We start from the raw sequence: 13,014 nt of genomic DNA, 5'->3' as shown, positions 1-13,014 counted from the left end.
GGTAACCCCGTCTGCGCTATCAGTATACACTGGCGGGGCACCAGTGAGGGATGATAAATGAGCATGAAAGCAAGTCGGTTAGCCCATCGTGACGAATTTATCAAAAAATAATCACGATGGTTACCAGGAGGAACCGTGTGGAGGTCGACCTGATAAGGTATATTGTTAGCAATGGGACCTCTAGTTGGCAGGCGGGTTGGCAACCGCAGTTAGGCTTTTAGAGGAATTTTAAGAGGGACGCTGCTGCCCATATTTTTATCATCAAATTCCTTTAGTCGCCCTTACGACACCCACAGGAAAGAAATGGGTGGCCTGTTCTATGCCGAGACTACAGACTACTACTTATACCTATTATTAATGAATAAATATTTTGAAATAATGTATTAATAGTTGTAGCACTTCAGCTGCCCGCTAACAATATGTTTTCTAACTGCACTGGGTTGACTGGATGAGATCTCTCTCAGAGATAAGTCCACCCTTACTCACAATATTTATAAATGCATTAACAATGTAATTTACAAGTGCAATAAAGAAAGAATATATATATTTATCAACTTACCTCGAAAAAGTGTATCAATTTGATTGTGATTTCCTTTATCTTTGTTACCTGGTAATTCCGTCATTTGTATTCGAAAAGCGATTTGGAAAATTATTTTTTTATCTGAAAAAAAAACATCGACTTCAATTGTGGCAAAGTAAGTTATTCTGATTTAAAAAATGAATTACTAAACTGATTTTGTTATAATTTCTATGGGAACAGTATGTAAGATAAAAAACAATAATTTTCCAAATCGGTTTACAAGTGACGGAGTTTTGAGGTTACAAACTTAAAAAAAAATACAACTGAATACTAAAAAAAAGAAAATAGAATATAAAAATACAACCTATTTATTTTTTATATCCTTTGAATGTAAGTCGCAGTTTAACAATAATCGTTTAATGTCGTCTTATTATTTTACTTTTCATAATTTTGTCTTTTATCTAAGTATTTTATGTAACTGTATCTTTTTTTTTTAAAGCGAGGAATTGGCAGCAGCGTTCCTCTTAAAGCATCTCTAAAAGCATTATGAATTTCCATTCATAATAATATAGAAAATCATTTGCGTTTATGAAAATATTTTGTGAAGGTAATACCAAGTTAATGTTTCCTCGTTCACAGCTACAAATAATAATGCTTGCGCCGATATATACATTAAAAGAGCTTTCGTTCTATATATCGTACTATGCATTATCTTTTTTTAACTGCTGGTATTAATTTTAGTCGTAGTGACGTTAACAACACAAAAGGTTACAGAAGTTAATGGTCAATTATCACGAATTCCATTCTACGTTTATGTATGTTAGAATGGCTGTCTATTTTGTACTATCAGTTTCGGAATCTACTTTTTGTTTCTTTCTGGTAAAATGTACTGTGATAAATAAATAGCTGGGACAGACAGCGCCATCTATTCCCAAATATACGAGTATACGAGCTTGTACTTAAAAAAATACATTTATGCAAAGAGAGAAGAACTCCTGTTTATTAACCACTATCAATACATATACAGAGAGACCAAGATTCATCCAGCAGGAAAGATCCAAGCGGAGACCCGGGGTTAGTTGGCCCGGAGTTGAAGCCGGGGTAAAGGGGTCCTCCTCGAGATCCCCGCAACTCCCACGACGGGAGTAGAGAAGACCTTGATTATTATTATTACACTACTTAGTTGATGAACATAATTATTAAAATACATTTTAAAGTGCATTCTAAAATGAGATAAGTCTTAATATGTCTAATTTATTTGATTTTTAATTATTTTAGTTTAAAATCCTAGTCTTTATCCGCGACGTTGTCCGCGTGGCCGGGATTTGTGTTTTTTTTTATACAACTTAGAATGGCAAACAAGCTGACGGTCCACCTGATGGAAAGTGGTAACCGTCACCTATAGACATGAGCAGTACCATGGACATAACAGAGTATTATACTGTTTCGCCCATGATACCCCCCATGCGTTGCCATTCCTGAGGACTCAGGTGTTATTCCTCTGTACCCAGTAAATTCACGCCATATCCCACCCTTCAAACCGAAACACAGCCATGCAAACACAGCTGCTTCACGGTTGAAACACGAATGGTACAGAGGTACCCAAGCAATCGACTTTTGTAAAAAGTCTCCCTCTGGTAAGCCCGGAATGAAAAGCAGCTTATGTTCTTCTTCATTCTATATAATACATTTTAACCAAATTTCGTAGTGATTGGTTAAGTCGTTAAATCGCCATGAGGTAATAACTAGACAGACAATTATACTGTCACATTTATAATATTAGTAAAGATAAGAATAGTAAATATAAGGTCAGTGTAATAATACATTTAAAAAAGAATTGTGACAAGACGATGTCTAATATAAGAGATATTAAACACACAAAAAAAAAGAATAAATGTATTTATCACAAAGTACCATATGTTTGTATAAGTGGAAAGTTTAACATTGATTCCTACACTAGACTAAGCCTGTCAATAATATGTCCTATATATTTTTATTAAATAAGTAGCCGAAACAAGAAATTTTAGAATTTTAAATTCTTTCCAGATCATTAGTTGAAGAGTGTGGAATTAAACATTTTCTTAAAGAAATGTGTATCGAAAACTATTAAATAAAAGCAGAAATTAACGCAAATAACACAACCCTTAAAAGGATGCAATTGATTTAAAATTAATGTAAATGCATTTATTGTTGACGACGTGAATGAATATAGAATTTTTCCCGTCATACGAGTATAAATCTACGTGGCAATTTATCAGAGATTAAGTGTGCGTCGCGAACATACGTGCCGAATTATGTGCTGACACTACAATTTACTGATTCACATAGGACAAAACCTAATTGATAAATCTATATATATATATATATATATATATATATATATATATATATATATATATATATATATATATATTGATAGAAAACAAGCTGTTGCTTGCGGCGTATATAACGCGAAATATAATAATCACTGTCGTGTTTTACCTTTAAGTAGAAATGATTAAAAAATTTTTTTTAGCAGATAACTTATGTTATGTTACATTTAGTATTTTTGGCTGTGTGCTAATAGTAAGGATAAAAGATTTTAAAAGTATACATAAAAAAATTGACACTTGTGATTTTAAAATTTGTGCAGTACGTAAGTAGGTACTATTTTGACAGAATGGCAAGTCAGTGAACGAAACATGTATGATGGGTAGATTTCTAGCTAAGAAGCTTTAATCTTTCAGTATCAAATCATTTGTAATTTCAAATTCTTAATTGTTTATAAGAAACTTATTTTTTTTTTATTTCTGTTTTTCATAAGGATGTAATGAAATGTCCGAGTGATCACGATCGTGGGGTTACCTTAGTATTTCTGGTGAGTGCTAAGATATTCGCGACAGCGCGCGTATGTGATTATAACAACCTGCTTGGAACCCGAAGAGCTTAGATCAGCTTCAAGGGTATGTCATATAAATAAGAATTTATTACTTCTACGTACCATATTTTAACTTGATATGTGTATTGTACAGAATTGTAATATAATTTCAGAGTGTAATATTAAAATTTATTAGACAGTTTGCGCTATAAGAAATATTTTGGGAGGTAAAATTATAATTATAATATGAAACTATTCATATAACAAAATTCAGAAAACGCCATTGTTTTTTTTTAAGTCTAATGGAAAATATTTTAGATAATAATTATTGTTTATATTAAGATTAAATATGAAATGCGCAAGTCCATAGAATACCTGCCATAGAATACCTGCCTGCACTACGGTATACACTGGCGGGGCAATAGTGAAGGATGATAGGTGAGAATGGAAAGGCAGGTCAGGTAACCCATCGTGATGAATATACCTGGATAGTTTCCAGGGGATATCACACGGAGGTTGATCTGACAGGGTATATTGCTAGCAATGGGGCTGGTAATCCGCATTACTAACAACACTTTCTCTTCGGCTTGAAGAGTTAAATATGGCAATAAAACTATGGGGTCCAGAGGCATAACGCCTTAATCCCCAGGAATGGCAATGCATGAAGGGTATTACAGTATTTGAGTACTCTATTATACTCACGATACTGTTCATGTCTATAGGCGATGGTTACATTTTCCACCAGGTGGACTGTTAGTTAGTTTGACATTCTAAGTTGCATAAAAAAAACATCGTTTTGCTCTAACTGAAAACGTGCTTTTTTTTAAAACCGTAAGCAAATACATCAATATGTAACTGTTTGCTCCATTATATACATTTACAGAGTTTCAGTAAAACCAATTATCACTACATAGTATAAAACAAAGTCGCTGTCGATGTCTGTCCGTCCCTATTTATGCTTAAATCTTTAAAACTACGCAACGGATTTTGAAGCGTTTTTTAATAGATAGAGTGATTCAAGAGGAAGGTTTATATGTGTAATACATGCATAATATTGTAGTATCTCTTAAGGATAAACGACAATAACTATTTTTTATCCTTTACTTTTTACGGGAAAATGGCTTATTTACGAAGTGATTTTAAGCAATACAGCATTATTTTTTATCCAATTAAGTACCTTAAATATATTGTCCACTTAATATAGATCAATATGACCCTTACAGCATGTAATTTAAATGAATATTTCTGAAGATATTACAGATTTAAAATGCAGGGATATAGCGATGCGGCATTGTACCCAAGCGGAGCCGGAGTGGGTCGCTAGTACAAGTATATACGTCTATATGCTTATAAGGGTCATAACACTTAAGCTGTCACTGCCACCCGCTCTTATGGATGACAAAAAAGATAAATATAGATATTATGCAGAGAAACTCTGAAAATATTACTCACCTTTTTAGGACAGTCGTGTGTTATGAGAACGGAATATTAAATACAGTGTTTAAACATGTTTTTTTATTTGTTATACCTTCATATGTCCGTGTGAGTTATCCATGCTCCTTTATAATAACGCCTCGCTAATAATAAAAAATAATGTCTTCTATGCTCTAACCACATAGAAATTACTATATATATTTTTAGTTATGTACTTATGTTCGAAGACTCATTTGACCGATGCATCAAAAACCCGATTAATTGATTAACTATATGAATAACGCAGTAAGAAAATTTTATGTATACATATAAATATATATATATAGAAATTTATCTGAGGTCTTTACACAAGGCTTTCATTCCTTGACAGCTATTCAGAGATGAAAGACTGCTCAAATGAATTACTATGTATTTGACAAATATCTCGGAAAGACATACAGTTTTCCTGAGATATTGGCCAGTAAAACTCTTAGATTATAAAGTATATTGTACGTTATACTAAGTCTATAGTATAACTTATATCTACATAATCTAGTGCAGTCGAATCTGTATTTAATTTTTATAACGTACCCAATCATATTTAGGCAGCATGGTCTCCGACCTTAGCCTGTTCCACAACGGAACAAACGTACTAAAAAAAGTACCCAAATCATAGATTAAGAATACTATTTGAGATCCTTTTTCTACATACATAGTATACTTGAATGTGTCAGATACTACATAGAGATACTTCAATGTTTCAGATATAGAAATAAGAATTAGACAGTAGGTACAATATTATTTACTGCTAGAATATTAATAGTTGATTTATTTGTTAATTGATAATATTTTTCGTGTAGTGTGAAGAAAATATATGAACCAGTAATTAATATAAATTTATGTTTGTTTCAGATATCCATTACGGGAAGTGATACGTGAATAGTGAAAATTTAATTTGTTCGAGCACTTGTATTGCACAGTGATAGTGTTTAGTGTATTTCCGGTATAAAGATTCAATTCAATTTACGGTCGACATTGAAATTAGGAAATGCGGCTGTGAGCGTTTCGTTGGGCACGTGTGCTCTGGTCAAAGTCAACACGCGGACTACGACAAAACAACGATGGCTAGGCCTGAAGTTGTGCGATGAAGTACCTGACGAGGAAGAGGGGGGGATGGACGAGCCCAGCGCCGCCAAGCGGCCTTCAGTATTAACAATAGACAGAGCCGCGTTTCTCTTATTGAGAGTCAAGAGAGCTTTCAAAAAGAAGAGGCAGCAAAGAAAGGAGAAGCAGTGAGTATTATATTTACTTCATGACTGTCACTGTGTACTTCATGCCGAGTATTATGTGCAAGCCTATCAATCAATCGTCAAGAAATTTGGTTTCATATAAGATTTTTTGCCATTCAATTATCACACAAGATGGATGATGATTGAATTGTAACTCCGACCACGTTATTGGTGTACGCTAGCAGGGTACTAGTAAAGAATGATAGGTAAGGATGAATACAGATTTAGTTAACCCATGATGACAATTTCAAAAAGAATTAACCACGATAGTTTCCGTGAGGACTTCATAGGGCATATTGCTAACAATGGGGCTTTAGACACCATTACTGACAATCCAGTTTCACCCGGATGAATGGACTTACATAAATTTATCGTAAACAGAGAAAAGTAATTTCGAAAATTATTTGACGTGTTATAAATATATTTAGAAGATAGAAGGATTAAATGAGAAATGTTTTTCCAAGCTTCCATAAAGTAAAATTTCAATTAAGTTGAATAAACTAAAATTACTTAGGTTTTGTAAAAGAGAATTGTTTTATTTTATTATTATAAGCTTACGATTCTATTCTTGTTTCGTCGTACTGACTATGAATACCTCTATAATATTATTTTACAATAATACTCTTTTGTAAAATTGGCACCAATGTATTGTAAATACAAATTTCTAAATTATTTAATTTTTATTTTCATTTAAGATAATAAAACGGTAACTGCGAGCTGTGAAATAATTAAATGCAAACTGCATTTAATTATTTCGCGGATTAATTAATAGAGAAATTATTTCACTAATATTATGTAATAATTATATAAGTTTAATATCGATAGAAAGAAAAAAGAAACAGTAGATGTATTTCATTTCATTGATCTTTAATATTGTATAATAATAAAGTTACGATAATGACAGAGTACAGAGACATTGCCCAGGGAGGCAAAAATAACGTGCGGCTAAATTGAAATTACAGTCGCGCGCGCATCTATCCCGTGCGCTATTACGCTTCATCATCATTATATCAGCCGTTGACTGTCTATTACTGAACGTAGGCCTCTCCCTTGTGAGGTTTTGCCCTACTATTACGCTTATAGTAACTTTTTTGCCCTCATACTCAGTGTAGTATAATGCTCAAGGTCGACAAATATTATAATTGCCCGATGTCACAAGATAACTAGATTGGGCAATGACAATTTGCTACAAACATCCATTACACAAAAGGTTGGCTATTCGAATTACACAGATCCTGAGGGATGTTTTGAATGCTAGATAATTTACATAAAATATACATTATTCCTTTAAGATAACTTAATCTATGAGCTCTGTGGATTTACTGAAATCTTTCATCTAGGGTTTCATTATGGATAATAATAATACATAATGAATACCTGTACATAATTTCTCGTGGTACAAAAAGCATATTATGAAAATTGGAACCTCCATATTCAAGTCACGTACTTGGTTTATTGGGCTCCCGTTTATTCCTAACATTTGGTTTTCATGCAACATTGTGTGGGAATTAATGTCTGTGATGAAACTACGTAATATTTGCTTTATGACATTTTCGAGGAGTGTTTGTTTGTTTTTGAATTATGTCGTGTGACAAAAAAACTTTATTACCATCTTTAGGTATTATAACGCATGGTATGTTCATATATTGTGTGATAGTAAAAGCGAGCGATAAAAGACTTTCAAGAAATGTGATAGTATCTATTTGTTCGCTCTGTTTCACTGCATTGCTAACCGAGTGCAGCCGACGACTCACTAATAAATCCGAAAGCTTTATTAGTGAGTCGTCGGCTGCAGCTATTTGCCGTATATATTTTAAAGATTTATAGTACTCAAAGCGACATAGCTAGAGTGATGTATGATTTGGCGTAGCCTTTGAAATTATGTGACATGTGAAATATTCCAAGCTTAATTTATAAGTAAAGGTTCTCATTTCCTCCAAATTAAAATGGTCGTGGAGTCATTCTTGTTTAGATAGTTCAATTTATCTATAACAACTCTTTAGAATTCCACATGACAGCATCAATCTACTCGTGACTCTATGACCAGTGTACCCTGATCGAAACGTCGACATAACTCAGGTATTACATTTACCTAAATGACAGCGTGAATTCCCGTCTCTTATGAACAATAAAGTCCCACTATTGGCTCGGTTATCTTTCCATAAGAGAAAGAAATTAGTTCAGCCTACTATTCCGTTGGCCAAGAGATTTTTGTTTTAAATTTTCCATCTCTTATGTTTGATTAATCATTGATGTTTAATTTATGGTTTGGTTCTTTTTTTTTTATTTTTATTACAATATACGAGTGTATATATACAGACTGCACCCCGCGGTTTTCTATAAAATAAAAAAAGTATATATAATCTATCAGTGTAAATTTCATTTAAATTGTCAATATTTTTACGTGAAAGAGTAACAAATATCCATCCCCACAAACTTTTTTTCAAACTTTCGTATTTATGATAGTAGTAGAAAAACTCGTGCAAATACAAATAAAGGTAGGGAATAAGCGTAATATTTTATGATATTGATTTCTATTAATTTTCTTTAAGTGACTTTTAGTAGTCTTTAATCATAGAATAAGCTGATAAAAATAAAATGCCATATAACTTACAAGACCGAATTTAATTTATTGGCAGTTGTATTAATTTGAAGTTTCGATAACTCCCCTTTGTCGCCTACTTTTGCAATATCTTTAACTTCGGCTGTAACATTATTTCTTATAGTAGGAAAGGCAACTGTAGAACGAAGTTTCCAGTTCTTAAAATTATCTTTTAAATCTTTATCTCCAACTATTTGTATAGTCTCTAATTTCTTATCTGTTTTTGCTGGATCAGATTTTGCTTTAATTTTCTCAAAATCAAAAGGTACGTCTTTCTTTTTTGGAAACAAATATATTTCCATTGCTTTTTGTTTTAAAGGTAAAGTTGGCAAAGATGGATTTCTAGGCACAACATCCTCGAATAAAAACGGAGACAATGGTAACGATTTGACTCCCAGAGATTTTATATCCATTTGTTTGGGTCCAAATTCAAATGTAACAACATCTTCTTGAACATGTTCATGAGAATCACAACACAAACTTGAAGAATCCGGCTCTTTGTTAAATGAAAACAGATTGTTGTTCATCAGAATTTTGTTAATAATTTCTGACGGGTGCCCTAATATTGAATCTTTGATACTTCTTATACCAGAACAAGGGCATGGCTCTTCACTTATAGGAGCCAATGGTGGTTTCGAAAATAAAAATGTGTTAAATGGCCGTTGCAGAGAATCCAGCTGCAATGGTGATTCTAAAAAAATTACAAACTGTCACAGTACTATACTTAAAATATAATAAACATGACATAAATGCAATTAATCTTATGATTAATATAAAAATTAAAAGACAAATTTTGGGACTCCACTAGATCTCGTTTGATTGTAATTTTGAAAAAAATATTTTTCGAAGAAAATATAAATTGATCTCAAGATAAAATTTATAAATTAATCATAAGATGCTATTATTAACAAAAATATATATTTTTTTATCATAAATTTTAGAATATAAGTAGTATTTACACTTCCAGAATACATACAAATTCATTTAAAAGTTTACCTTTCGTATTGAAATGAAAAGAAATATCCATTTTGCCGAGATTAACAAGAGAATTCGTGATTGTCGGTGATGGTTTGAGACCCTTTAAGGTATCTCGAGACGTTGCCAATGTTGTCATACATGCCATCCATGTGAATACGTTCATTAACATGACCTAAACATAATTATATTAGTATTTGATAGTATTATGAAAAAAATTAACTGTATATTTATTACTAATGATACATTTCAATAAAATTTTATGTAATAAAAAATAATTAAATCATAAATATAACAAAATTAATACAAAAAACCATAAGAAAGTAATAAAACTCTTAAATTAAGGACTATAAATAATGTACGTTCATAAAACATGAAATTCTAAATTAAAAGATGATGAAAATTTCTTTTTTTTATGTAAGGTAGTACAGATGGCCAGTACGTAAGAAGAATTAACATTTTTCCTTTCCTCTTATGTCCAAATGAATGTTCGTTTAATGCGATGATTTATTATGAGTCCTTTGTTTAAGAGAGGGGAAAAAGGTGTGACTTAAAAAGCTTTTAGAAATTATTGACATTCTCCCATCATACGAAAAATAAAACAAAGCTAACTTTTCAAAGATAGTAATAAAAAGTTTGCCGACATTCTAATTCCTTTGCCGAATATTGTATAAAATTGTCTATGGACATTAACAAAAGCAAAGAAAAAGTTTTTAAAAAGTTAAATAACATCTTAATTTGCTTACCGATTGTGCGGCTGTTGTTTCTGGCTACTATAACAGTCTGATTGATATTGAAAATCAAATTGAGGTTATTTCAAAACTTCAATTTATTCTTTATTGATTCTCAATTTTACGATCTGACTTGCGAAATCCAAATTGGAGGGAATGTTGGCCGTTTTACGCGTCTAATCACGTTTTTATCATTTGGAAATTGAGGCGTCTGTCTTTTACAGCGATTAGTAGTAATTGTCACTACAGATTATATATAAAGTATTTTTTTTATTACATGGGTATAACTGGGAATTACAACTATGTGACCCTTCATTATGCTCATCGAAAATAATAAAAATTATCTATAAACACTTTTATATACTTACATACTAATATTATATAGAGGAAAGATTTGATTGTTTATTTGTAATGGAAAAACTCAAAAACAACTCAACCGATTTTAAAGATTCTTTCACCTATAGAAAGCTATATTATCAGCGAGTAATATAGGCTACATATTATTTTCGAAAATTCATTGACCTGTGCGAAGCCGGACCGAATTTTTAGTTATGACTGTCTAGAAATGACTATTTATAAATGCTTATTATCATTGAGTTTATTATAATAAAAAATATATTTTTATTTATTTATATGTCCTGGTATAAAATGAGCCGCTCCCTTTCTCGTGGGTCTTGTAAGAGGCGAGTAAGGGAACTTAATGATCAAGTAATGGGCAACAGCGTCCTTCTATAAACATTACCAAAGCTTAATTGCGGTTAACTGCCAAGGCGGGTTGCCTGCCAAGCTTGGCAACTACTGGCAAAATATCTCAAGATGAGAACGAAATATAAAGTATCACACACAAGCCCAAGAGGTTTAAGTGGTACTAAAAATCCAGTTTTTTTATGCATGCTAATTAAATAATAAAAAAAAGACCTATGTTCGGCAGTGGACAGTTAACGGCTGATATGATGTAGGTATATTTGTAGGTTTCAATATAAGTATACTTTCAAATAATTAGAGTACTTGTAAATTTACTTTAAATAAGATGTATATAAACTTGTCATCCTTTCCTCATGTCCTACAGCCTCAATGGTCCCGTACTGCGCGGTTTCAGAAATGTTTCCTCCCACGAACACTCAGGTTGTGGAATGAGCTTCCTGCCGAGGTTTTCCCAAGAGACTACAGCATGGGGTCCTTCAAAAGGGGGATAAAGAGGTTTCTTCAGGGTCGGCAACGCACGCGTAATACCTCTGGTATTGCAGGTGTTCATAGGATACGGTAACCACTTACCATCAGGTGGGCCGTATGCTTGTTTGCCACCTCAGTGGTATAAAAAAACTTTGACATTTAATAGTTATTTTGAATAATGCATTTTTTTTTCATTATAGCACGACATGTGACCACATCGTTTTAAGCAAACATAGTATGGTCCGTGAATACGACCAACCGAAAAGAGAATTATTTACTCATACTTTGAGCAGTTGACCGCAGAATTTACACTAAATATCGGCTGCTCGTTTGTTGTATCTACAAAACGGTTGGATTGTTCCTCACTTAAATTAACTCTACTAGCATTGCAATATGACAAACAGCTGGTTTTCTTAGTATAAGCTATATTTTGGTGTTATAAATATACCATGGAGTTATTCAAAAAGGGCGTATTAAAGGTTCTTAAAGGTTCGCAACGCGCGCGTGACATCTCTGGTATTACAGGCGTCCACAGGCTACGGTAACCCCGTTTACCATCAGACGGGCCATGTGCTTGTTTGCCACCAAAGTAATATAAAAAAATACGATTCTGTACTTGCTCAGTAATGAGATTTATAAATGGAACTTCGATGTTTTAAACTATCTTGAATTTAGAACAAGCATATTTGAAATTAGAATAAAAAGAAGTTGAACGTGAGATGTAAATTTGAATCGTCTTGAATTATAAATAACATCTATCAAGTGATTTTTGCTGAATATACAGTTTTGCATACAAAGAAGTAGTTAAATATATAAAACATTACTCTCCTTTTATTGGTAGTTTGATAAAAAAAAAATATAATTAAACAGTCATCATCATCATATTGTTAACTATCCATTGTTGAACATAAACCTCTCCCATAAGGAGAGTTTTGCCAGTAGTTGCTATTAGCAAGCGGGTTGGCAACCGCAGTCAGATTTTTGGTGAAGTTTTAAGAGGGACACTGTTGCCTATTCCTTGATGATTCCTCTTATGACACTTATGGGAAAGGATGGGGTGGCATCTCCTATCCCGGGACTATCCGGCAAATTAAACACCATAAGTAACTAATTAATATTTCCAACAATTTCAGAATAAAAATTTCCAGAAAGAAGGATCATAAATATAATATTCAAAACAAATTTCATGTGTATCGTATACGTAGAGACATATTTGATTGTCGCTCAAATCCTATTTTCGACGAAATGCATTTCAGCGTACATCTGGAGCATATTGCATTGGTGCAATAAAATACCGTTATATTGTATTTATTTATAAACTTCGATTTCTGAAATTGCTCGTAAAATTTCCGACATGTTACCGACCTTATCGTTTCAGGATTCAGTGGTAACAGTAAAACGTGAAATGGCACTTAGGTATTTAATCATCACGTGTTTGGTTTGTGGCTATTGAT

The 13,014-nt window shown here is 32.5% G+C and overlaps 2 protein-coding genes across 3 annotated transcripts in view; one reads left to right on the top strand and one right to left on the bottom strand.

Moving 5' to 3' along the window:
* The window catches only part of LOC113511525 (uncharacterized), a 371,241-nt gene that overhangs the window by 83,161 nt on the left and 275,066 nt on the right, over positions 1 to 13,014 (top strand). For both annotated transcript variants that reach the window (XM_031909262.2, XM_052894558.1), the window contains exon 2: positions 5,703 to 6,082. In XM_031909262.2, coding sequence (XP_031765122.2) covers positions 5,964 to 6,082 — 119 coding nt within the window. In that variant the 5' untranslated portion in view covers positions 5,703 to 5,963. The remainder of the gene's footprint in view (positions 1 to 5,702; positions 6,083 to 13,014) is intronic.
* Positions 8,686 to 10,508, bottom strand: LOC116412964 (uncharacterized). Its single transcript, XM_031909265.2, has 3 exons — positions 10,403 to 10,508; positions 9,678 to 9,831; positions 8,686 to 9,372 (listed from the first exon to the last, which is right to left on the bottom strand). Exons 2-3 carry the CDS (start codon positions 9,826 to 9,828, stop codon positions 8,690 to 8,692), a joined length of 834 nt encoding a protein of 277 aa, XP_031765125.2. The 5' UTR covers positions 9,829 to 9,831; positions 10,403 to 10,508; the 3' UTR covers positions 8,686 to 8,689.

The sequence above is a fragment of the Galleria mellonella genome, unplaced genomic scaffold, assembly GCF_026898425.1.
Source record: "Galleria mellonella isolate WM207_F2 unplaced genomic scaffold, CSIRO_AGI_GalMel_v1 utg116, whole genome shotgun sequence".
Lineage (NCBI taxonomy): Eukaryota > Metazoa > Arthropoda > Insecta > Lepidoptera > Pyralidae > Galleria > Galleria mellonella.
The sequence above is the reverse complement of the archived record's forward strand: the minus strand, read 5'-3'. Positions and strand labels throughout refer to the sequence as shown.